This window comes from Zingiber officinale, chromosome 1A, assembly GCF_018446385.1.
Source record: "Zingiber officinale cultivar Zhangliang chromosome 1A, Zo_v1.1, whole genome shotgun sequence".
Lineage (NCBI taxonomy): Eukaryota > Viridiplantae > Streptophyta > Magnoliopsida > Zingiberales > Zingiberaceae > Zingiber > Zingiber officinale.
This window is the reverse complement of record NC_055987.1, coordinates 140068313-140093670: the sequence shown is the minus strand read 5'-3', so window position 1 is coordinate 140093670 and position 25358 is coordinate 140068313. Positions and strand designations below refer to the sequence as shown.

At 38.4% G+C, this 25358-nt stretch overlaps 4 protein-coding genes across 5 annotated transcripts; 3 read left to right on the top strand and 1 right to left on the bottom strand.

The window, feature by feature from the left end:
* Positions 1 to 1530: 1530 nt before the first annotated feature.
* Positions 1531 to 10596, top strand: LOC122035944 (glutamine--tRNA ligase-like). Its single transcript, XM_042595107.1, has 23 exons — positions 1531 to 1778; positions 1917 to 1964; positions 2056 to 2127; positions 2318 to 2417; positions 3842 to 3937; positions 4706 to 4767; positions 4866 to 4967; positions 5047 to 5139; positions 5643 to 5795; positions 5873 to 5928; positions 6259 to 6349; positions 6410 to 6496; positions 6685 to 6882; positions 6958 to 7056; positions 7616 to 7747; positions 7839 to 7975; positions 8838 to 8937; positions 9020 to 9115; positions 9284 to 9384; positions 9459 to 9561; positions 9661 to 9750; positions 9841 to 9970; positions 10256 to 10596. The coding sequence occupies exons 1-23, from the start codon at positions 1650 to 1652 to the stop codon at positions 10351 to 10353; spliced, it is 2373 nt and encodes a 790-aa protein (XP_042451041.1). The 5' UTR covers positions 1531 to 1649; the 3' UTR covers positions 10354 to 10596.
* A 584-nt stretch (positions 10597 to 11180) lies between these two features.
* Positions 11181 to 17836, top strand: LOC122035935 (T-complex protein 1 subunit gamma-like). Its single transcript, XM_042595097.1, has 14 exons — positions 11181 to 11339; positions 11703 to 11764; positions 12169 to 12241; positions 13113 to 13180; positions 13314 to 13383; positions 13622 to 13690; positions 13774 to 13845; positions 14547 to 14620; positions 14907 to 15184; positions 16354 to 16738; positions 16805 to 16930; positions 17047 to 17151; positions 17339 to 17413; positions 17491 to 17836. Exons 1-14 carry the CDS (start codon positions 11315 to 11317, stop codon positions 17680 to 17682), a joined length of 1674 nt encoding a protein of 557 aa, XP_042451031.1. The 5' UTR covers positions 11181 to 11314; the 3' UTR covers positions 17683 to 17836.
* A 1536-nt stretch (positions 17837 to 19372) lies between these two features.
* LOC122035925 lies at positions 19373 to 22575 on the top strand. The gene is made up of 3 exons (XM_042595089.1): positions 19373 to 19626; positions 19721 to 20986; positions 21083 to 22575. The coding sequence occupies exons 1-3, from the start codon at positions 19492 to 19494 to the stop codon at positions 21959 to 21961; spliced, it is 2280 nt and encodes a 759-aa protein (XP_042451023.1). The 5' UTR covers positions 19373 to 19491; the 3' UTR covers positions 21962 to 22575.
* A 904-nt stretch (positions 22576 to 23479) lies between these two features.
* On the bottom strand, positions 23480 to 25330 carry LOC122035909 (heat stress transcription factor A-2c-like). Of its 2 annotated transcripts, none has more exons than XM_042595078.1 (3): positions 25138 to 25330; positions 24687 to 25003; positions 23480 to 24339 (listed from the first exon to the last, which is right to left on the bottom strand). In XM_042595078.1, the coding sequence occupies exons 2-3, from the start codon at positions 24987 to 24989 to the stop codon at positions 23653 to 23655; spliced, it is 990 nt and encodes a 329-aa protein (XP_042451012.1). In that variant the 5' UTR covers positions 24990 to 25003; positions 25138 to 25330; the 3' UTR covers positions 23480 to 23652. The 2 variants fall into 2 exon arrangements, with proteins under 2 accessions (XP_042451012.1, XP_042451005.1); XM_042595071.1 differs by having other exon boundaries at positions 24687 to 24991.
* Between the last annotated feature and the right edge of the window lie 28 nt (positions 25331 to 25358).

Sequence of the window (25358 nt, the reverse complement as noted above, 5' to 3'; positions counted from 1 at the left end):
TATACTATATAATAACTTTCCTATTTCTTCTCTCTCTTTTATAATATTTAGTGAATGTAATCCATTTCCTAAATTTAGATAAGTGTTGCTTATAAATGTGTAATTTAGGGAATGAATAAGGTAGTTGATGTAAAGAGTTTTTAGCTACTCAATCCAAAATTTAGGGTAAAATCTTGGAATAAGATATCTGATATGGATGTTCTAAAGGCCATGGCTAAGCAGAGAAGAATATATAAGTAATAGAGAGGAATATATAAGCAATATGTCAAGAGAGTCTACTTGTAATCCTATAGTATTAATACAAAAGGTTGTGAGCTTTTTCCTATACGTTGGGCGTGTTCTTGTTGGTGTTGGTCATGTGCCTTTGTCTTGTGCATTTTCTTATACTTCAGTGGTGCATTTGTAAGTTGAATCAAGTGTAGTGCTTGGTCATTGCATAAAAAATTTCTAAGACAGAAATTACCCTTGTGACAGATTTTTTTATTTTTTGTTTTTTTCGTCTCATGTAGCAAAAGGTGATTCGCTCACCCCCAGTACCCGCTAACCCGTCCCTAGGCCAACGGGTGGGGCAATGTCGCAACCAGTGATGTTGTTTTTTCGTCTCATGTGGCTATATAAGGGTGTCAATTTGGATGGATCAGATCGATTTTTGTTTTAATTTAAATCCGAATTTGTCCCAAACTTGAATTCAATTTGAAAACTCTAAACCTGAACCCAAATAAGATCAACCCCAACCTGCCCCGAATAACCTAAAAATTCTGATTCAAAATGACTTTCTTTTTACTATTTTTCTACCATTCTTTATTTTTATCTTAATATTATATCATTATCATACTAATATTCATATTAATATAAATAAAAATATCTTAATTTTTAAAATAATTTTTGATTTAATTCTAAAAAAACCTACTAAATCCTAAATTCAGATCAATCTGAACCTGACCTAAATCCAACCCGAACTCGATCTGAAATTTTTTAACTTGAAACCCTTCAACCCGAATCAGATCTAAATATAAAATTTTCCAATCCAAATCCAATTCTTTTTAGATTGACTCTGATTGAATTGTCAGGTGAGATTCATTTTTGACACTCTTATTTTCATACGTCGGGAGATCTCACTGACCTGACTAATGCCCACATATGTGCTTTGAATCGCAAGCGACCCAATGTACGAGTCTCAACATTTTGAAGGACATCTTCAGTCTAAAAAAATTTAGTTCAACTTTAATACAAAATATGGTAGCAAAAGGTGAAATTCATCATCCCAATGAACCTACACGGTTGATCCCATGACTATTTATGAGGAGATAAATCGAAAAATTATAATTGATCAATGCAAAAAGAATTTTTTTTTAAATTTTATCGAAATTCGAACTCTTATTTTATAATAAAAGTTTTGCTCCGGACTGGTCAACTCAATGTGGGAAGAACTAAATTGACTATTTTCAAATGGGTCATTTACTAAATTTGGAATCTTTGGCGAGTCTTTTGACAGAATGAAATTTTCGGTTAAAAGTATTAATAGTTGCCCTAAGCCCCTAACCTTTCAATCTCCATCTGAATCTTCCTCTCGTCGCCGCCGCCGCACTCGCAGTCCTCTTCGCCGTCGACCGTCGTCGTCTCCCCTCTCTCTTTCACTCGCCGCAAAGATGGGTACAGCGGACGGTGAGGCAAATACCCTCAACCTGTTCCTATCTATCGGATTGGATAAACGGACGGCGGAGAATGTTCTCGTCAACCAAAAGGTCACCGCGAATCTTACCGCCGTGATCAAGGAGGTAATTTATTCTCGATTTACACACTCGCGTTCTGCTGCATGCAGTTGTTTAATCATGATTGTCCGGATTTATTCCGTATTTTGTTTGTTCAGAAATTTGTAATCGAGTAAGTTACTAATTTTGTGCCCTTCATTGCAGGCTGGTGTTGATGGATGCAGCAAGACAATCGGAAATCTTCTTTACATGGTATTTCTTCTCTTGTTAATTCTGGGGAGTGATTCTGCAGATGTAGAGCATCTGTTGACTGAATTTTGGACTGTGTTGGTGCACGAGATAGGTTGCGACGAAGTACCCAGCTAACGCACTAATTCATCGGCCCAGCCTTATCCAGTATATAGTTTCGTCAAAGGTAATGCTCTTTAGCTTTATCGCTTGGCAGTTCATTCTCTAGTGTGAATTATGGATTGAAAGTATTTGATATATCGATGATCTTGGAAGGCAAATTTTGATAACTTTAGTTGATGACTTGATTCATTGTAATTATTTGAGCAAACATCTCACTCATATGAGAGAGATCATTTCTACTCTTTTTTTCCCAGATTAAGAACCAAGCTCAGCTAGATGCAGCTTTAGCATTTTTAAGTACTGTCGGACCTGAACCCTTCAATTTGAATGAATTTGAAGAAGTTTGTGGTGTAGGTAAGATTGTTATTATTGCTATTACCTCTAATGATGTCTATTGTGGTGGTGTCTAAAGGCTTGAGAAGCCGCCAAAGGTAGGTTGTTATTCTACATTTAGACAATCTTAAAAGAGTTCAACATAAAGCTGCCTTGTTTGATAATATCTGGCTATCTGCAACTGAAAATGGAAAAAGTTATTTTTGTTGTATGCTTCATCCTCTTTCTGTTTCAATACCTAACTCAGGTCATCTAATCGAATGGTTTTATGTTTCAACCCCTCTCCACTTTGAATTTAGCATTATACAAAAACTAATCTCGCCTACTAAATGTGAATATCTAACTAATAGTTTCCACATCTTTATCACATATTTTTCTTATTTCTTATTTTTCTTTTTATTGGTTTAGAAAGGGATTCCTACTATCAAATTTCTAGAAGGTATAGTAAACTGAAATCTATGTCAACCTTAATATTATAAAATGAACATTTTTGTTAGCGATGTCTTACTAATATATTTCTAGAAAGAGATTCCTAATATCTTGCTCAGATGGCCATCAATGATGTGCTGTTTTGCTAAATATAATATGGATCAATGAGGTTCTGTTGGTTAGTGTTGTAAACATTCCTTTCCGGTGCTTATTTCCACTTGGCCGTTCCTAGTATTCTATGCCTACAAACTTAATTTTAACTGTCGTTGCCTCCTAGCTTTTTTTCGAAGGTTTAAATGCCTCACTCTCCAGATTTCTTGACCCCATTTCCTCCTAATTTCTCTACTGAAATGATATCGCATTGCGACCTGACTAATAATGGTAGTCTCAGTTCTTACATTCTTGAAATTATTTTGTTATGATGCAAATTATGATATGAGAGATGAAATCACTGTATATTTTTCTTATCACGATTTACAATTTTACATGCTTGATAACTCTCTTTCTTATGGATAAGTTTATTAAGTAAACACTTGGATTGAGTTAAACTGATATTCAGTAGTTTGTTTGACTTAAAGTGTTGAAAGAGTAGTTATTCTTTTAAGATATATTTGTTCTTTTTTTGCCAAATAAGCATTCTTATACTAACTGAAAATCTAGGGTTAGAAACATAGGTAATTTTAAGATGCTTTAGTTCTTTTCAAAACTATCAAAATATGCATACCAACTGACAGGTTAAAAAGTTGATAAAGTAGTTCTTTCATCTTTGATAGTTCCCGTTGGCACAATGCCACAAACAACATATCCATAATTCCACGCATTCGATATATTTTTTTTGGTTGTCTTTATTTTTTTAATCAGTATTTCCATTACTTAAAACTTTAAGAATATCTTTTCTCATACTGTATGTTTTTGCTACTGTTTCTTTATGAATATCTAGCTTGGTTTAGTCCGTGTTATAACTTCTGGTGGGAGTAAAAAATTCAGTTTCTAAAATTGCTGTATGATTATTGCAGGAGTAGATGTTTCAATTGAAGAGATTGAGTCATCTGTTAATACTGTTCTTGAAGAAAATATGAATGCCATATTAGAACAGCGTTACCGTTTTAATGGTTTGTTCTTTTTCCATCTTAGCCCTTTTTTCCTTCTAGTGGTAACCTCCTACAATTGTTTTTTTAATGATTTAGAAAGGTATACAAACCGATCAAATCAGATCAATGCATGATTGTCAAAAATCCTTTGTTATGAAGTGCTGATTTTTACTTTATGCATCTCTCGCAATGTTATTTTGATTTCCATTGGATTAGCTAAACCTATATTTTTATCACCATTAATCTATATGGAAGGGTATAATTTTTGTAATACCCATTATTTTAATCCCTTGAATTGGATTTGTAGTTTTGATCTTCCTTTAACCTTCCACCGTCAACTTGAATTGTTTCAGCTTTATAATTAGTCAAAATTTCTGGGTAAGACATTTAAACCTAGTTAAAAGGTGGAAGGTTTGGGATCATTGAACACCCTCTGCAGTTGAAGTATAGGCATATGGAATCATGGGATTATAGCCTTTTTAGGTGTACAAAGGGTCTTGAGAGAGATGGATAATTTGTGGCATTTGCTGCAGAAGGATTTAGGCGCATTATAAATTTGAAATGCAAACAGTCTGTGGCAATATATGCTTATTTCATTTGTCTGGTCGTGGTACTAGGCTACTTTAAGCATGAAGCACAATTAGATTTTAACACTTCAAATAAACCATTGTTCATATATACTTTTTTGCACTACCATTTCATGCAGTTTCATTTTGAAAGTTATCTTCTCAAATTGTTCCTGTGTTCATTATAATTTTTCATGTTTGTTTGCTTCTTGTTTTAAACCAGTTGGCAATCTGTGTGGGCAAGTCAGAAAATGTCACCCATGGGCTGATGCCAAAATCGTGAAGGTATTGTAATCAATAGTGCACAAGTAACTAGCAAACATTTTTTTTTTTTACCATTTACCATTGTAACTTTTCTTACTTCCAACTTGATAAATTAATAGGAGTTGATTGATGCGAAGCTTTGTGTGATTCTTGGTGAGAGGACAGCCGATGATGATAAAAAACCTCTGAAAAAGAAGAAGGAAAAGCCTGTTAAAGTTGTGGTAAGAAGGTTAATAGCTTCTTAAAAACTGCATTTGTGGTCCCTCATGGATTTTCATAGCTATGTGCATGCATTTTTAGGAAAAAGCAAATGATGCAATTGCATGTGTTCCAAGTGTGGAGGAAGAAGTGAATCCATACTCGATATTTCCAGAACCTGCAGAAAACTTTAAGGTAATTTCCTTAATTTATTTGATTACCTGTCAGCATTGTATCTATTACTTCTGATCAAATATCTTGAATCAATATCTAGTTCTATTTTCTCAGCTTAGCTGTTTATCTGGATCAATTTGTTATCTACACATGATTGTTTAGGTTTTGCTTTATCACACACTGCATTAATATATATTTTTTCTTTTAATTTATTCCTACTTGAAAGGCGATGACTATGTCCCTTTTTTACCTGATTTGAATAGTACTAGTTAGAAGTGGACCTGATTTGAAATGACTATGCCCCTTTTCAAGTTTTGCATTATGACTTGAGCATTTTGGCTAGAATTTATGGTCTATGCTTCTTTCAGATCATCCTATTTTATCATAGTAAACAAGCTCAAGAATCAACAGTAGTTTAGGTGGAAGTTGAAAGAGCTGCCCAAAAGCTTAACTTCTTTATTTTACATTTTGCTTTGGAAGCATGATAAGGTCTCTATGACTAATTTTGTTTTGGAATATCTCAGGTTCACACAGAGATATTTTTCAGTAATGGAGATATCTGGAGAGCTCATAATACGAAGGAGATCCTGGAAAAACATCTTAAGTTTACTGGTGGGAAAGTTTTCACCCGCTTCCCTCCTGAGCCTAATGGTTACCTACATATCGGTCATGCTAAGGTAGAACAATTTTGCTTACTAGGGTATTTTTGGTGTCCTTTTGTAGTTAACTTTTCATCTATGTATTACATCTTCAGGCAATGTTTATTGATTTTGGTTTAGCAAAAGAAAGAGGAGGATCATGTTACTTGAGGTGAGAAGAGTATTTCTATTCTCCATTTTTACTTAGTGTTAAATATGACCTTGCTTTGCTGCTTCTGCAGTTAAAGTAACGATTATTGTTCTGATCAATTTCTAGGTATAAATTGTGTCAATTTTGTATGGGGGTTGTTTATTTTCTCTGCAGGTTAAAATTTGATCAGTTTGTAACTAAAACACTAATTATTTGTATGTGGTAATTTAACAAATTGAGGTCTGCACTGGAATAGTATCCAGAATTGTTTATTCTACTATTAAATGTAGATCTTATGTGCATGGATCCTTAACTCACCATGGTAGTTTTGCTTGCGGCTGTGCCTTCCAGGTTTGATGATACAAATCCTGAAGCTGAAAAGAAAGAATACATAGATCATATCCAAGAAATAGTACAATGGATGGGTTGGCAGCCTTTCAAGGTTGGTATTTAGTTTCTGTTCTTATGCTTCTCAATATCAACTTAATAGTATTTGTTTTAGGTTACCCACACCAGTGATTACTTTCAAGAGTTGTATGATCTAGCAGTGGAATTGATACGCAGAGGCCTAGCATATGTTGATCATCAGGTATCTTGTATATTTGTCGCAATTCTGTTTTTAGGAGTCATCAATATGTCTGCAGATTGCTAATTTTGTTAGTGAAGAAGTATAATATTGTTACTGAAGGTGTGTAATATTTCTTGTTAAATCGGTCATGGAGGGAGTAGATAAATATGTACAAAAGATTGCTAATTTTGCTCTCTTTTTCTCTCCAGACCCCTGAAGAAGTAAAGGAGTATAGAGAGAAAAAAATGAACAGCCCATGGAGGGATAGACCTATTGCAGAATCATTGAAGTTGTTTGAAGACATGAGAAGAGGTTTGATTGAAGAGGGCAAGGCTACACTCAGACTGAAGCAAGATATGCAGAGTGATAACAAGAATATGTATGATTTGATAGCATACCGCATTAAGGTAGGATATTTTCTCTTAAACACTGATATATTGAGACTTTTAATACCTGATTTGTATTCTGCAAATTCTGTACAGTTTGCTCACCATCCTCAAGCAGGTGACAAGTGGTGTATATATCCTAGTTACGATTATTCTCATTGCATAGTGGATTCACTGGAAAATGTTACACATTCAGTAAGTGCTCCTACAATCTGTTCAGACTTACTGCAACAAGGTTTACTGTATCTGTAATTAGTAGATCATAAATGCATTGCCATTCATTGGTTTTTCCAGTTCTTTCCTGTTTTTACAGATTATGTGAATAAATATGTACAGAGGTCCTTTTTAATCTAAAATACTTTTTTAATCTAAAATACTGGATATTCAACTTGTCGTAGCTTATGTGTTTGTATTAAACATTTTTCTGTTAAATTACATTTTAAGTTCAAAGTAAGTAGCCTTCCTCATTGGCTCTATTTCTGGTAAATTCATTTGTCTATGGAATTTGTACTCCATTGTGCCAGTTTATTCCGTGTGGATTTTTCACTGTTTCTTTCTATTATTGTTTTCCAAATCTCTCACTAGGTTGGGAATATTATTAAATTATGTAAAAAAAATTAAAAGAGTAACCATTGACATCTGGTCTAAGTAGTGAAGTTGTATTCTTTAGGCTAGCTTTATTTTATGTCCTACAGTCGTAAATCCTTTGATATCTTACAACTTTTGATGTTGAAATTTTCCTCTTCTTATGTAGCTTTGTACACTTGAGTTTGAGATCCGCCGACCTTCATACTACTGGTTACTGCTTGCTTTAGACCTTTACCAACCATACGTATGGGAGTACTCACGTTTAAATATTTCAAATACTGTCATGTCCAAACGGAAGGTATGTTGTTTTACTGTTCTTGATGATTTGCACATGTGATCTATTTTATGATCGATTTTAATTTCCCCATCTATGGATCATCCTATTGCAGTTAAACCGACTGGTAACAGAAAAGTGGGTGGATGGATGGGATGATCCTCGTCTAATGACATTAGCTGGGTTGCGACGTCGAGGAGTCTCTTCAACAGCAATTAATTCTTTTATCAGAGGAATTGGAATTACTAGAAGGTTTGAATATTTGATTCTTTACTATACTAGTTTGGCTGTTTTTGCTGTTTGTCTCCATTTTTAAATCTGAGACAACTTTTAAATAGACAAATCTTTTCCTTGATTTTTGTTTTGTTTTTTCTACATGTTAGATAATGTATAGCGAAGTATATATGAATTTGGTATGTTATAAAAGGATGCAACTGTCCTGTAATTTCTTTAATCTTTGTATATTATAGTGATTTCTAACTTCAAACTTGATGCACAGTTGTTGGAATCATTTCTTAGGTTGGACTGATCCTGAAATCCCCCCTGCATTTTGCATTTTAATGTTTGCATGTTATCATGCACTATGCATCTGTATAGCTGATAGTACATACTAATAAGTAGTTTATCCTGTTAAGTCTATCCATTTACTTGTCTATTCTGATTCATTTGAGACAAATTAAATTCCATTCATAGTTATTTATGCGTTGCTATTCTACCTTTTGCGATAGTTTTTTTTTTCCCTTTGAGCATAGGTTGTCAGATTGAAAACTTACTGATTCCCTTTGATGGGTGTTAAACTGCATTTCAAGTTTCATCAACTGACCATTCCATTATTTGAAGCTTTATGTTGTTGCTCTTGTATTTTTGCATCTGACCTTCTAACAAATGTGCCAACTGGTATCTGACCTTCTAACAAAGCAACCATAAGTGGATGTCTGCTGAGACAGTTGTCAGATGCAATTTTTTACTAATAATGTTGCAAATTTAGCCTATATTTCCATGATAATCAACTAAAAGTTAAAGTTTTTGATGGCCTAGCAAATTCTAGGAAAATTGTGGTTCACAAACTATTTGTTTTCTGACATGTAGTTACTCTTTAAACCTTACTATACAGTGATAATAGTATGATACGTGTTGATCGCCTTGAACACGACATTAGAGAAGAACTCAACAAAACTGCACCAAGGACCATGGTGATTCTACATCCTCTAAAGGTATGTCAGTTCTATCACCAGATTTTTTTTTTTTTTTTTGTATGCTATATTGTTAGTTCTTAGGTTGGAATCTTTACTGCAGGTGGTTATCACAAATCTTGATGCTGGTTCAGTTATAGATCTTGATGCAAAGATGTGGCCTGAAGCTCCATCAGACGATTCTTCTTCATACTACAAGGTATATCATTATTTATCTTGGGTGTGTTTCTGAAGACAGTCAGCATCACACATTAATTAATTTACTTTGAAATTCATATTTGTTCCAGTTTGACGTTGCATTATTATGCTTCCCCTTCATATTTGTCATTCTTCAAGAACCCATTTAAAGTGGATGCTCTCATAACAGGTTCCCTTTACAAACATCATTTATATAGAGCAATCAGATTTTCGTCTCAAGGATTCGAAAGATTACTATGGGCTTGCACCTGGCAAATCTGTCCTCCTCAGGCAAGTTATATTGTAGGAAAATAAAATTTTAAACTGTGCACTCTTGCTAAATGTATATGAATTTTAAATTGCAGATATGCATTCCCTATAAAGTGCACAGAAGTAATATATGGGGATAACGACACTATCCTTGAGATTCACGCTGAGTATGATCCTTCAAAAAAAACAAAGCCAAAGGTTTACTAACGTTCTCTGACTGTTGTTAAACTAGCTTATGAGATCTTTAACTTGAATTATGATGTTTAAATTGACTGAGTTTCTTTACACTGAATGTAGGGTGTTCTTCATTGGGTTGCTCAACCTTCCCCTGGCGTTGAACCCATCAAGGTGGAGGTCAGGTTGTTTGAGAAATTATTCCTATCCGAGGTTAGTCTTTCTTATTTAATTGAGCTTGCTTTCTTGACTTTTTTTTTTGCAATAGATTAGCTCATCTCTCTATTACTCGTGAACTTTTAGAATCCTGCTGAGTTGGAGGATTGGTTAGCAGATCTCAATCCATGTTCCAAGGAGTTAATTCCTGAAGCATATGCCGTCCCCTCTCTTGCCAGTGCTGTGTTGGGCGACAAGTTCCAGTTTGAGAGACTTGGTATGATCATCTCCATATGCTACTCTACTCATCTTATGTTTGCATTCCACATACCATTCGACATGATAGCCACATATGAAACCCCCACTGCTCTGCTGCCTATAGGTTGCATCTTATTCTTTTCATTTCTTTCATCTTTGCATTTTACAAGTTTTCATGGATTTGAATGAAAAAAAGGCTTGATGTCCCTGGCAAAAACAGATGCTTTAACTAGTAGTCAGATACAAACAATCGCCATCTCATTTTAGTTTTGTTTGGAATTATATCCTTTTTTTTCTTTCTCAGGCTACTTTGCTGTTGATACGGACTCTTCACCAGATAAGCTGGTGTTCAACAGAACCATCACCCTCAGGGATTCATATTCCAAGTCTGGAAGCAAGTAAATCTCGCTTTGACCTAAATTAAAGCATATTGACCTGAAAGCCGCACAAGAATCGATTGATTTAGTGTTAGTTCTTTTGGAGGGAAAAAAAAGACATAAATCAGTTGCAAGATCTGTATTTAGTTATTTTCATTTCGTCGTGTAAATGTACTTGTAAGGGAATACAAACATAATACTCAACTTATTTATACTGTTTATTGCCATTCACAAAGATTTATCAGGCCAATGATGGCCCATTACAACAGATCTGGTTGCACACCGGTAATTCTGTTAGTTTTTCATCTCAATCTATTTCATGTTTTGGGAGGAGTAAAATTGTGTTCCGCGAGCATGTTTTGTGTATCGATGACCAAATTGCATAGGTCAAAAGGGTGAACAGGATTCGACATCTGTTAATAAGTCAAATAAATCACTAAAGTCATTTTGGTTAGAAAAATCAGACAAATAAAAGTGATATAGGCAACGAAATTGATCGTTCACCTTTTCGTTTCATTCCGTTTTTAATTTTATCCTAATTATATTCCTGCACCAAACACAAGTTGAACCTTGGTTAAAAATGCTACATGATGCCGGGGCACCTTTAGCGATGCTAAGAGATAGTCATGGTGTTTGTCTGTCACTGTCAGATTTAGCTGTGCTTTGAAATTCGCCTGATTTGTACCGATACTCGTGATGTTCGTCCCGATTTATTCCGTTGGCTGCTTTTCGGATTTAGACGATGAAAAACAAAAACTTTTGTGGTGGCTAGAGGGAGGGTTGATATGTAAATAAAGATGTTGTCTGAATCGAAATGAATAAAAGATCAAAAGAAGACGTGGGGTTGTTATTTACAAGGAGACGAGGGTTTTAAAGCCACTCTATAGAACTCGTTCATCGCACGAGCCTCCACTAGCCGTCGCCGCTGTTCGTACTACGTTCAGACAAGAGGAAGGCTCGTTTACATCTCGGTGCATTTCGAAGCCATGCACGCCCCTGTCCTTGTCCTCAGTAAGTCTCTCTCCTTCCTTTTTGAAACCTATTGATCTCAACGGCAGAAGGACGACCATTTCTTTTTAGACCTATGCCTGCTTTCGTAGCGATTTTTTTTGGATGTGATTTCGTTATTTTCTGTGGGACAAGAATGTTTGCGAATCGATATTCGATTGGTCGGCAGACATTGTTCCCTTTGTTATGTTCTGTTTGCGCTTGTTGAATGTAGGAATTTCACCTGATTAGTAAAAAGCTTGAATCCATTTCGCTATTCATTTGTAATAGTGAAACTTTTCTTTTTATTTTAATGATGCTAGATTGAGTACTTTCTGCGCATTTTCTATTCATTTCATCTGACATTTTTTCCTTCGTTGTGAGCAGAGGATTCCTTAAAACGGGAATCTGGCAGTAAGGTTCGTCATGCCAATATCCAAGCATCCAAGGTAAAGATATGTATAGTCTTTAAGTGATTTCACATGACAATCTGTTATGATAAGTTATTTGGAGACTGAAACTTGCTTTGCTAATGCTGAGTTTAAAAGTCTCTCCAATGTTTCTTTCTGTTCTGAAATAAGTAAATTTCCTTGGAGTTTTTTTGTTAGCTTAGGTGGACTGCATATTTGTGCCTGTAAAGTGATATCTGTAGTTGTTCAGTTAACATAATAAACTAAAGATAGATGGAGGCTCTGTTGTGTTCGCCCATTGTTGATCAGTCGAATTGTTTCTTGCATTGAAATTTCATGTGTAGTTCAGTAGTTTTTGAATAGTTGGATTAAGTTTTTTTATCTCATCATTGTTCATACTGGATGTTAGCCGTTAATCATTATAATTTACATTTTATGCACAGGCTGTGGCTGACATAATCCGAACTACTTTGGGTCCTCGATCTATGCTTAAGATGCTTCTTGATGCTGCAGGAGGTCTGTTTTAAGACATGATTACTGACATCATGGAATAAAAACCTTGTTCTAATCTATGGAAGTTATATTTTGTTCTCACCTATGAATTACTGACATCATTTCTCCCTTGTGTTTGGCTGTATGCATTTAGCTCCAAAGTGACATTTTGTTTGCATAAGTCAACTAGATAAGGAGGACAATTTGGAGCCACTTCATATATTATACACTGTTTAAGAATAAATTGAATTGTAAGGATCTAAAAATTGCCAGTGAGATACACCCTGTCACTATCCATGCAAATGTTAAGAGATTACGTAATAGATTAGTTTAGATGTCCTATAATTAGTGTTAATACAGTTAAGGAGAACCCCAGATGCTGAAGGTTAAAACAACTTATTTGACTCTATTTGCAGTATACTTTGAAATGCTAAAAGTAACATGACATTGTTTTGGCGTTTTACATATTAAAATTCTAGATAAACTAGATACATGATTCTAATGCAAGATATAGTGCATAATCATGCTTTACTGTTAACTGTGCTTCTCTTATCAGATCAATGGAACTCAATTTACAATGCTTTAGAAATTTTCTTCTACTTGATTGTTTAATTATTTAGACAAACTCAATTCACATTTTTTGATATATATCTGGTTGCAGAACTGTTAAGTTTAATTTGTTAATGCATATTAGGTTGATAGATATTAGGTTTAAATAATCCTTTGAACTAATGAAAGGGAAGAGGATCTCCTTGAACTATACCTTTTGTTAGACAAAGCAAAATTCAATCTTAATATGTTTTATCTTGAAAAACACGGTTGGAAACAATATAATGTCATTGGCTCACTCAGCTATTTGGCTCTCAATTTTTACCTGTTGAAATGGTTTTTCCAGGTATTGTAGTCACCAATGATGGAAATGCTATTCTACGAGAACTTGATCTTGCTCACCCAGCTGCTAAGGTATTTGTTGTAGTTGTCACTGACATTTTGTTTTACATCTCCAATGTTATGACCTCTAGTATCACAGTAAAACTTCTGTTAGATCTTTGAGACCAGCAGAATTCTATTAACGATGGTTTTCAACAATTGACAGTCTATGATTGAACTGAGCCGCACACAGGATGAAGAAGTTGGAGATGGAACAACCTCTGTAATTGTACTAGGTATGTCCTGTGATCTTTCTTATCTTTGTAAGAATTCGTGTTAATTGTCAATATATAGCTTGCTATGGGTAGTCAAAATTATTCTGAGAATGTATAATTTGGATTCTTCCTTCTAAGCATACATCTGCATTTCATGCATTTTTTTGTCAACAGAACTTTGCATGCTGTGTTTCCCTTATGAGATGAAATATAGACATCTTTGAGTGTAATACTAACTTTTCACATCAATTTCTTTAAGCTGGGGAGATGCTCCATGTTGCTGCAGCTTTCATTGACAAAAACTATCATCCCACTGTTATATGTCGAGGTAATTTTTGATAAAATTTACAGCAATAAAAAAGATTTTTGATTATCTAGTTCTCTCTAATAGTGTCTTGTCTCTCTATTCAGCATATAATAAAGCTCTAGAAGATTCTATTGCTGTGCTTGACAAGATTGCAATGCCTATTGATGTGACTGATCGTAAGTACTACACTGCATCTGATATCTTTGTGATGCATAAGAAATTGATGTTCGTGACAATTGGTTGTATGTTACTCCCAACTATTTAGGGTCTTGATCAGGTTGATTATGTCTTATTTTTTTGTTGAATTGTATGGGAGGCAATTTTGTGATATTCATTATACTATTTATATCTTTTAAATCACTTTTAATTATGTTAGCAAAGAGTTTACTTACCTTATACTTTTAAATCTAATTGATTCAACTCGTGCAACTATAGAATCTATTGGTTTCCACTTCACACTATATTAACTTCATCTTATTTCATCAATTATCAGAGCTACACGAATTGCTCTTGAATAGTAGCATTCTTTTATTTAATCTATTCTAGTAGTTACACAAATCCATGGTAGCATACTCAGTTTTACTGCACTATTTTTTGTGCATATTATTTTCTAACTACTCATACTCAAGTCTGTAAAGCACCATCTTATAGAATATCCTTGTAGCTTAAATAACACACAACAATCACACAAGACTTTAGGTTCTCTTCATTTTAACCACTCATTTTTTATCTATTTGTTAATATCTTCATCGCCTCTTCATTGAAGATCCAAGCTATCTAAATCTCTTAGATGACAATTGGTTAACATTTTCTTTGTGTAATATATTTGCTGGCATTAAATCTGAATGGAGTTTTTTTCTTTCGATGCTTTTCACAGGTGCTGCGATGCTGGGCCTCGTCAAGAGTTGTATTGGAACAAAATTTACTGGACAGTTTGGGGACTTAATTGCTGTAAGTACTTTTTAAAGGGGTCACAGTCTCTTGTTTTAACTTTGTAAGTTGACTAAGATGCTTGTGATGGATTCAAACCTCACTCGGACTATCTGGTAAAGAAGTTTGCTCATGCCAGATGAACAAAAAAACTTATGTTGATGATGTCTGTGATCAACTATTAGTTAGTACCAGTTCACTTCAAACTCAGTCTGTTAACTGTAGCATGAGATTGTAAATCAGAATTCTTTGTGCGCTTTATTCTACACCTCATAAGAATTCTAACCTTCTATGCTTTTGTTTGTAGGATCTTGCCATTGATGCTACAACAACTGCTGGCGTGGACCTTGGCCAAGGTGTACGTGAAGTTGATATTAAGAAGTATATAAAAGTTGAGAAAGTTCCTGGTGGTCAGCTGGAGGATTCAAAGGTTCTCAAGGGAGTTATGATCAATAAAGATGTAGTTGCTCCTGGGAAAATGAGGAGAAAGATATTGAACCCTCGCATTATCCTCCTTGACTGCCCCCTCGAGTATAAAAAAGGAGAAAATCAAACTAATGCTGAATTACTAAAGGAAGAGGACTGGTAGGAAATTACTTTTACCTTGCATGTTTTGATGAACTAAATGTATGATTTTAGCTACTTAGAAATGTCCATCTGTGGGAAAGAGAGAGGGTAAGATAATATCTCATTTTGTCAGTTCAACTCTAGCTGAGTGTTTTAAAAGCACCAGCGCTAGCAGGTCATAGGGCTAGGCGAGGAAAAGTAAGGCTTACCGTATGGGATCAAGTATAACTGATTTAAAGTAAATAAATTATTGATATAATAATAATGGTTAAACTTGTAGAAGGAGTTAGATATGAATCCAAGAAAAAGAATCGACCATATATACAATAGTATAAGATATACTAAATTAAGGGAGAATATATGTTACCTTTTGCAACTGCAAGTGCAAGCTGTATTGCTCCACAACGTCACTGTATCTGTACCTCCTGCAGGTAGCTTTTTTTTCACTGGTACTGGACTTGCAGTGTACTCAATCTCTGTAGCTTTTTTTCTCTGTTCTTTTCTCTCTTTTTGCCTTAAAAGGGTTCACACAGTTGGTTTTTCTTTAATCTTCTGTAGCCTTAAGTGCACACCTATTATTAATACATGATTAGCCATCATAAGGTCCGCACGGGCATAGATGAGTTGGTACTTGGGTGGTAGATTGCTACATAAGAGCAGAGATTTGAATCTCCGAGGGGAATAATCCCTTGGTCACCATGATTTACTCCATCTTGCTATGGGGCTGGTAGTGAGGGGCTCTTGGGGTGAGCAAGCAACCTTTGGCCACATGATTAGCCATCATAAGTGGCCTTTTTTTTTTTTTTTTCAATTTGTCAAGATGACTATTATGTGGATAACCAACAATTCCTATTGAGGTGAGATGGCTCTAACATGAAGATTTTCTTTCTCATTGTACATAAAATGCAAGTAGCTAGTCAATAGGAAAAGGCTGTGTCCTCATTCAACTTGCCTAAAGCTAGTTTGGTTTTACTTTGAGCCTGATAATGGAGTTAATTTGTTGATAAACAGACAGCACCTTTCGAATTGTCTTAACTTGCCGTGTTCTGACTGCAATCTAGAAATTAGACTGTTTATTGTTGAAAGCGAGCAGTCCTTCAGAAATCCAGTTTTTGTGAACATTGTACCCTTCTTTTTTAATATATGCTTATTAAAGATGAGCCAATATGTATGTCTTCATTTGTCAGGGAAGTACTACTGAAAATGGAAGAGGAATATATACAAAATATGTGCATGCACTTGCTGACGTTCAAACCTGATTTGGTGATTACTGAAAAGGGGCTCAGTGATCTCGCATGTCATTACCTAAGCAAGGCTGGAGTCAGTGCTATCCGGAGATTGAGGAAGACAGACAACAACAGAATTGCAAAGGCTTGTGGGGCGGTTGTTGTCAATAGACCAGAGGAGTTGCAAGAGTCTGATGTTGGAACTGGAGCAGGGCTGTTTGAAGTAAAAAAAATTGGCGATGAGTTTTTTGCATTTATTGTCGATTGCAAAGATCCTAAAGCTTGCACTGTGCTTCTGAGAGGCGCTAGTAAGGATCTTTTGAATGAAGTTGAGAGGAATTTGCAGGTATGATTGACATTCATGTAATCCTAACTCATTTATGCTTCCATTAACAATTGTATTTGTAAACAGGATGCAATGTCAGTAGCCCGAAACATCTTGAAAAATCCCAAACTTCTTCCTGGTGGTGGTGCGACCGAGTTAACGGTATCTTCTGCTCTAAAACAGAAGAGTTCTTCAATTGAAGGAATAGAAAAGGTGGTGACCATTATTCAGCATTGTTCTTAAGTGTACCAGTATTGGCATTTGATGCCAAGGTCCAGTTTATTTTGTGCCTCATAACAGCTAATTGATTTCTATTTGATTTTCATTAGTGGCCCTATGAAGCTGCTGCCATAGCTTTTGAAGCAATTCCACGAACTTTAGCTCAGAATTGTGGGGTAAATGTCATTAGGACAATGACTGCGCTCCAAGGAAAGGTAAAATGAGTCTACTGTGATCATGTTGGTTATTTTTGACATTTGAATCTCCAATGAACATTGAAGACATTTCATGTACAACTTTCTCTTAGTAGGGTTTAATGGATATACCTATAGATACATAGATCGCCCACCATGATCCTTAACTGAACCAGGAAGTTTCACTCATTTACCTTTCTTGCCGCAGCATGCTAATGTTGGAAATGAATGGGTTGGCATTGATGGAAACACTGGTGAAATTGTTGATATGAAGGAACGGAAGGTCTCGTTTATGCCTTCTCTTTCCATCCACACTTTTGTTTTTCTCATTTAATTGTTTTTGATGTCCTTGTCCTTCAGATTTGGGACTCATACAACGTCAAGGCCCAAACCTTTAAGACAGCAATTGAGGCAGCTTGCATGCTTCTGAGGATTGACGACATTGTGAGTGGAATAAAGAAGAAGCAGGCTCCTGGGTCCGGTCCAACCCCATCAAAACCTAAGATAGATGAGGAAGGAGATGCAGACAACGATCAGCTAATTCCAGAATAGAAAGAATTTTGCAAGGTGTTTGGTCTTTTGTCGACTTGATAGATTTTAAACTAACGTGCATTGTGGGTTCCTGGGATTTAACAGTGCTATCTGAATTCTTTTGCTAAATATTATTTTGCTAGAGAAAAATAGGTACTTGGTAATTCTCCTTTCATGCTCTTGCTTGATGTTTCATGTTTTCATTGATTGTGAACTTTTTCTTCATTCACTGAATGAAAGAAAAGGTTATGAGCTGAGTTGAAATGTCTCATCTGCTCTTCATCAGATCTGGGCAAATATAATCTGATTTTGTTTTTTCTAATCGAATAGTACCTATCCTTAAATAAGATTTGATTAGAATTTGCAGTGTTTTTAAACACGGACAAATTTGGGGTCTCATAGATTTAGTTTGCTTCATGTCTGAAATTCAAAACCACTGAGATGAAACTGTATGAATGAAATCAAGATCTGGGCAACTTAGATGGGTTGAATCAACTCGTTTCTCATATCTTGAGCCTGATGATCTACTTTGTTTGTAAAAGTGAATCAACTAGTTGGTAAGCTCAGTTGAATCAAGAGAATAAGATAGATCAATCACATGGCGGTGAAGCTTGATTGAAAATCATGACTGAAGTCGGCCTCAACTCACATGGTGCGACACCATCTCACTCTCGGGCACCAGGTTTGACAATGAGATGAGCAATTTTAGTGTCCATAACTAATCAACCCAATTAGCAGACTAAACTAGTAGATACGAGACAAAAGCCTGGGTTTAAGGACTCCACTCCAGCAACGACTAGTCAAACACACGATATAATTAATGTTATGAGCAAACACATGATATATAATTCACATTATTTTAACCCCTAATTTATCTATTTTTTTGATGGACATGAACACTGAGCAACTGTAGCTGCGACCTCCGTTTTCTGATTGTTTGGCACCAACCTAACGACAGAGATGGCAGAGAGGAACAGCACAGTAGGAAGCAAGAGTTCAAACGACAAGTAATATGAGGAGAGAAGAGGAGAAAAGTAAAGGATTTTTCTTAGTTTTTTAGGATTGCTATGAAGTTAAGCAATTAATTAGGGGCATTTTGAGCGTGAAGATTTTGTTGATGTGGAATTATGAGCTAGCAATGTATGGAGAATCTTGGTACAACAAGGGAAGGAAAGGGAAGGGAAACGTTGGCTTGCTTTGCAGCTTGCTTACTCAGTCAACAACAGAGTCACATGATGTTCTCCACCCGCTCTGCACCAACAAACCAGCTCCAAAGCCTGTGCCGTATCACCTTGGCTATCTTGTGAATCAAACAGTATATATCTTTTAAAAATATTAAAAGAGCATTTTATTCGCTATATATAAATAAAGGATGTTTTTATTTGCTCATTACTTTTTATTTGACAAAAGAAGTTAAAAAGGGCCTTGTAATTTGGTTAGAATAACACGGGGCCCACAAGTGAACCCATTAATGCACGCGGCTTTCCAACGGACGAAGACCCGAAGCCACCGACGAGTGGAGGCCGTAGTTTTCCCGTATAGTTTACGGTACAGGAAACACGATTCTGTAAGAGAATGGAAAATGATAGTGGCGTAGGATTGATTGGATAACCATTTGTGGTCCCTGTCTCGAGTGATGTGCAGGGATATCGCAAGATCGGTTGAGGGCAATATCGTCATTTGACGACCAACAAAGCTTCAAATGGAGTCGACGAATAGCGAGGTCCTGTGCGTAGACGCGGTGGGAGAGGGATTCGAGATACGTCACCGGGTCACACACACCTTAGGGCGCCGTAGTTGCAGAGGGCGAGAGGAAGAGGACGGCGGTGGATGGCGCCGACCGCTGGCCGAGGCCTCCTCGAGCACAAGCACTTCGAGAGGCAGATGGGTTGCACGGGCGGTTTCCTCAACCTCTTCGACCGGCACCAGATCCTTGCCCGGAAGCGCCTCCCTCCACCTCCAATGGTGAGTATGCTGCTGCCCTTAAGATGCAAATTTTGGCTGCCATTTTTTTTGTCTCCAGTCTCTGCCTTTTCGTGATGGTGGATTTTGATCTCAGGTCATGGGTTCGTTCGCCTCTCCGTCGGAGAGATCGGATGCTTCCTCGGCCTCGATGAAGGACAGCCTTCGATCCGCGTCGCCGGATTTTCACTCTCCGCCGTGGTCGCACCATCTCCCGCACCACGAGGTCAAGGATGATAGTTCGAGGGCTCCTCTGAAGCCCCGCGATGCTCGGCACCTCTCACGCGACGGCGAAAGCAAGATCCGCGGGCGCGAGGCCTTGTCGGCAGCTAGTGTCGGTGAACAATATGAAGCCTCTGAGACGGCGGAGGAGATCGATCGGAAACGCCGTTCTCCTAGTGTCGTGGCGCGGTTAATGGGGCTGGACGCACTACCTGTCTCTCCGGTCGAAGAGGGTGGCGGTGAGTCGGGCTGGACGGAGCTCCGTCGATCCGGCTCAGAGTGTCGCGTTTCCAGAGAAGCATCATCCTACCGGTTCCTCGACGGAGAAATGTTCCCTAAACGCTCGCCGTTGGAGACGGACCGTGTCTCCGTCGATGAGTGGATCAGAATGGCAAATCTCGGTGACATTAGATTTCCTGAGGCTAGGAAACCTAAATTTCAGGCCAAGACATCTCGCCTTCCACCTCTACAGACGAAGAGTTTCTTTGACGCGGACGAATTCTTCCCCGAGCCGAAGAAGCGCGGATATCTCCCAATTCAACTCGAGAAACAACATTTGATTCGTGGAATGGATGAGGCATCGAATTTGGAGAAGCTGAAGCAAATACTGGAGGCACTTCAGCTCAAGGGACTCCTCCACTCGAAGCCATCCGGTCACCAAATCAATGGCCGCCGCGATCGCTACGCTAGATTCTCCGATTACTCACCGATCGTCGTCATTGAACCTGTTCCTTCACCGCACATGCCACCATCAACCGAACCCCGGCAGCAGGTAACTTTCAAATCCATCCCTGGTCGGAGGAACCACGTAGAAGAAGCAGTCATTCCTTCACTCCGGCAAAATCGAAGAGTGAATCAGAATCCTTCGTCCTGCAACGGGACGAAGGACCGCGCGCCGAGCTCTTCTGCCAAGCGGAGGGTCTCAAATGTGGTTGATTCTGCGAAGAGTCTGCCACCGCGGCCGCGAACCTCCACTTCGATTCCACCTAAAAAACCTCCTCACCGAGTTGGAACTATTCCAACTTCTGGTCGACCCCACTCGAATCGCCGGCAAAAGCAAGAAGCTACATCAAAGCCGAGAATAAATTCGCCGGAGGAAAATGCGAACGCCACCGCAGCCACTACAACACTGGACGTCGAGGTAAAACTTAGTTAGGAACTTGGCTTTCCTCACCGACCTTTCTTGGCTATCAATCTTTATGATTCTTACGTGAATTGGCGATGGGCGATGATGCAGAAGTCTTGGGCGGAGGATTACCGGGCCGGGAGGCAACTGTTGGAGCGGTGCGACCAATTGCTTAACAGCATCGCGGCGTTCACTGCGGCGGAGCAGGTCGCCGTCGCGGTGGATCCGGTTGCCAATGCAGCAACGGAGCTCCAACCAAGTCCCGTCTCGGTCCTCGAGGTAACCTCGCCACCGCGCTCTCCGTTAACGAAGCGGTCCATCGATTTCGAAGGGGAGCAATTACCTGATCGCGAAGAGGAAGTGGTCGCGTCGAACGACGGAGACGACCGCCCGGCGAAGCAAGAGGAGCAGGAAGAGGGAGGACAGGGGGATGAAGACGACGACGACGACGACTACGTGTACGTTGCGCAGGTCCTGCGCGCCTCGGACAACCACGGCGACGGCGGCACCGACGTGTATGCTCTATTGGAGAAGCGTCGCAGCGCCGTCGAGTCTGTACCCTTCCACCGCCGCCTCCTCTTTGACGCCGTGGCCGAGATCTTAGACAAGAAAAGCTGCTCGTCGCATCCGCCCTGGGAGTCCTTCGTGCGCCCAGGCTCCCTCTCCGCCGCCAGCCGGAATGCGGCCGGCCCGATGCTTCCGGAGGTGTGGTCGGAGCTGCGGCGGGCGCGTGAGCCAGTCTCCGCGGATGACGTCAACGTCGTCACGTGCTTAGCTGCCCGCAGGGACCTCGAGCAGGACGACCGCGACACCTGGGCCCGGCCGGCCGCCGAGGTGGCCGAGGCCGCCATACAAATCGAGCGGCTGATATTCAAGGACCTCCTCGACGGTGCCATACTCCACTTCACCGATACGTGTCCGCCGCACGATGCCAAACCCAGCAAATCCAACGGTCGACGTGGTCCAATCCCGATCAATAAACGGCAGTGATGGGTCTGGTAGTTGGGCCAGTCTAAGCCCAATTAGAGCCTGTGGAAGTCAAAAGCCAGCGGAGTGTCATCTGAATGATAAGGACGGGGGGACAAAGCACATGGAGAGTAGTGAGGCTTTGGCAGATAGCAGGAGAGGAGGCTTGGGTTGGGGTGTGGGCAGTGATGATCAAATACCTACTAGAAGATCATCTTATCCGAACGGTCGCATGAGAATTGGAGGTAAATCTGATTCGGTTGAATCAGATTTTAGATCGATTCAATCCAATCCAATCCAATCTGAAAATCCATGACTCGAAGAGGTTAACCCACTGGTTCCACCAAGTGGAAATTGCAGGTTTTCTAATAAATTATCTCTTTTTGTTCTCACTTAGGAAGAAGACAGCGACCGTTCAGCTATTTCCGACTCGGTGAGTGTAGTAGTTTTGCAAAAGTGTTGATAGTTGCAAGTGTAAAGGTTGTTGTTGCTCCAATTTCAGACTGGCGTTTGATTGAGGTCAAATTTGTTTTTTTAAAAAGAATATTTTTAAACGATGGTTTAAATACATATGAGAAGGTTATTGTATTGGGATAAAATGTTCATTTTTTTCATTATAATTTATCTATTTTTATTTAGCCGTGGGGTGGACCACTTGGAGTGTTTTAATAATAAATAGTTCATGCTAATTGCATTTACTTATGATTGCGATTTAAATGTTTCGAGCAATGATTATAGATGACTAATTGTTTAAAGCTGATCTAACATCTTTGTTTGTCATTAACATATTGTTTGCCATGTGATTTATAAAAGTTAGTAGTCAAAGAAATATCAGAGGGGAAATAATTATGCGTGGGCCAGACAATAGAAAGGCCTCTGTTTTTTTTTGTGTTATTTAAAGTTGTTTCATTTGATTAACTTTACAAGTGTTAAATAAATATAAATGAAATCTTACCAAATTTAAAATAAAACTTAATTATTCATTTACTGCCCTAACTATTTTCTCTAATTAGTTTTGAATCAATAACCTTTTTAAAGGATAACAATTACAGAAATGAAAAGGAATTAATGAATTATGATGCGACTGCTACTTATTATCTGAAAATTCTGATATCTTCTGGAGCTGTCAGTCGGATCCGGATTTGCTCCCGTCAGGCTTGTTAATTAATAAATAATTAACAACAATAAACAGGCACCATCAAACTCCCCACTAAATTTTATGGGCAGAAAGATTCTCATACAAAATCTTTTCGGAGGCCCTATATTCATTGAATTGCCATCTTTTTTACTGTAAAATTCTACAAACAAACAAATTTACAGTCGACGCTAGGTTCCATGCAACCGTAGTTGAATTTTGTTCTAATTTCACCAGTAGACCAAAAATGAATAAATCATTGTCAACTCTAAACAAAAGGAAAAAAAAAATACTATACATTTAAAAAATAGAAAGATAAAAAAAAACTATTGTAACTGTTTTACTGCGACTATGGCTCCAATTTCTCGTACTTGGAACTCCAGATCAAGCTACTTAGCTACTTGAAATGAGCTAAATCAGCAAGTAAAACAGTTTATTAGAAAAGAAAGAACCTTCAGCCGCGAGAGCATCAAAACCAAATAAAGATTCTGAATGCAAACTCGATGCAATAGAAATGAGATAGTAAAGTGCGCGATGCATAGATGGCCGATCTATTTAGGACTACTGGAACTCAGATAACCTAGTTTCTCGGCAAGAACTCCAATACCCCTTCTGATGTTTCATTACCTTCGCTCTGTTCTTTCAAAAGCTCCTCCCATAACTCGACGTTCAGGCCCAGGTCTCCACCTTGCTCCTCCTCGTCATTCTCATCGTTTCCAATCCCCTGTAACTCGAGCTCCAAATTTTCCAAGTCCCAGAGTTGAGGGTCGAAATCCACTAAAAGTTTTTCTGTCTCGATTTGGAATGATGGCTCAAACGCATGGCTGTGGCTGGCTTCGATGGATCGTCTCCTCTTTTTGGAAATGTCTTCCTCAAGCTCTTTCCTTTTCGCTTGCTGCTCGACCAGTTGCTGAAAGAATTCAGGGTTTTGCAAAGCGCGCGCTAAGAAGGCCATCATATGTTGTTGCTTTTGTTCTGTGATTTGCAGTCGTTTTTCCATCTCTTGAAGCTGAGCTCTTGTGCTCTGCTGTTGCTGCCGTAGCTTTAACACTTGTGCTATCAGATTGTTCTTGTCGCGTTTTAGCCTGTCAATCTCTCCATCTAGCCCGAACTGCCCAACCTCGAGGACTGATTCTGCGAATTGCTGTATTGGAGGAGGATTACTAGCTGGTTTTCTTCTTTTGATGGTCTTGAGGAGATGCCTCTGCCTTCTTAGAAATCCTTCATTTGCAAATTCCCATCTATCTGGATCCACCTTCCTAAATCCCTGAAAAAGAAAGAAAGAAAAAGAATATTAGCTTAAGAAAGAATTAAATTACTCACGTACTTCACATAACAAGAATTAAATTACTACAGATATCCAATTCACAAAGATCTCCCTTTACTTAACTATAGTCGTCGTCATCAAAGCAAGTTGAAGTTTCTAGAACTTTCTTTACTTTCCGGAAACTGATTATAAAATTATTGAAAACTTTCCATCTCTATCTTCGAGATTCGAACCCAGAGATCTAACGGCGCCTATTTAGCTTAGAGAAAAGTGAACAAACAACTTCGTTCTGTTTTCGGAAGCGTCAAAAAAAGAATCGAATTGCAGAGTTCTAACGAAACACTTACGTATGTGTTGAGCTGCCTCACGAAGCTAGAGAAATTGCTGTGCTTGAAGTGCCTCGGCAGCAAAGTCATAGCAAATTCGTCGGGATCCCGAACCACGAAGCTATTATTGGAGGAGCTCCAAGAGATCACATGATCCGTCGCCGGGTCTTCAACAATGTCGAAGGTCTTGGTGAGGAAAGGGGGCGGTCCAATTTCGTGCAGTCCGTTCATTGGACGAGGAACCTCAGCGCAAGGGTCTTCTTCTCCACAAATCGAAACCGATTCTGGATACTCCTCTTTCACTGCAACCGGAATCGAATCCATGGCTGCATCGAAAACTTGAGAAAGTGAGAACCAAGAATGTCAGAGTGAAAACAGAGCATGATCGGATGCGAGAAACAAAACGAATCAATTAACTAAATAAAAAAAAGTAACCCCAAACAATCAGATCTAAGATTAGTAGCGGACTCACTCGGAGATTGAAGTTCTTCAAGTACGCTGCCCTTTGGAGGTTGGAAAACAAGACGACAATGCGGAAGCGAGACGAATCCGATGAGGAAGCGTCGACGATGCGATCGGCGTCGGAAGAGCGTGCCGAGCTCGATCAATTTCAGTGGTGGGTTTGGGAATTGGGAGCAAGCAGAAATCGAGAGCGCGCGGAATCTTCTCGTGGGAGAGTCGAACAGAAAGGTC

Excerpts from the sequence above, each read along its gene's own strand:
- LOC122035944 (XM_042595107.1), top strand. The coding sequence starts at position 1,650 with ATGGGTACAGCGGACGGTGAGGCAAATACCCTCAACCTGTTCCTATCT. Across the intron at positions 4,968-5,046 it reads AAAAGCCTGTTAAAGTTGTG|GAAAAAGCAAATGATGCAAT; the intron begins GTAAGAAGGTTA and ends ATGCATTTTTAG. Across the intron at positions 6,883-6,957 it reads TGATAGCATACCGCATTAAG|TTTGCTCACCATCCTCAAGC; the intron begins GTAGGATATTTT and ends AATTCTGTACAG.
- LOC122035935 (XM_042595097.1), top strand. The coding sequence starts at position 11,315 with ATGCACGCCCCTGTCCTTGTCCTCA. Across the intron at positions 11,765-12,168 it reads CCAATATCCAAGCATCCAAG|GCTGTGGCTGACATAATCCG; the intron begins GTAAAGATATGT and ends TTTTATGCACAG. Across the intron at positions 16,739-16,804 it reads AAGTTGAGAGGAATTTGCAG|GATGCAATGTCAGTAGCCCG; the intron begins GTATGATTGACA and ends ATTTGTAAACAG.
- LOC122035925 (XM_042595089.1), top strand. The coding sequence starts at position 19,492 with ATGGCGCCGACCGCTGGCCGAGGCCTCCTCGAGCACAAGCACTTCGAG. Across the intron at positions 19,627-19,720 it reads GCCTCCCTCCACCTCCAATG|GTCATGGGTTCGTTCGCCTC; the intron begins GTGAGTATGCTG and ends TTTTGATCTCAG. Across the intron at positions 20,987-21,082 it reads CTACAACACTGGACGTCGAG|AAGTCTTGGGCGGAGGATTA; the intron begins GTAAAACTTAGT and ends GCGATGATGCAG.
- LOC122035909 (XM_042595078.1), bottom strand. The coding sequence starts at position 24,989 with ATGGATTCGATTCCGGTTGCAGTGAAAGAGGAGTATCCAGAATCGGTT. Across the intron at positions 24,340-24,686 it reads TGAGGCAGCTCAACACATAC|GGATTTAGGAAGGTGGATCC; the intron begins GTAAGTGTTTCG and ends TTTCTTTTTCAG.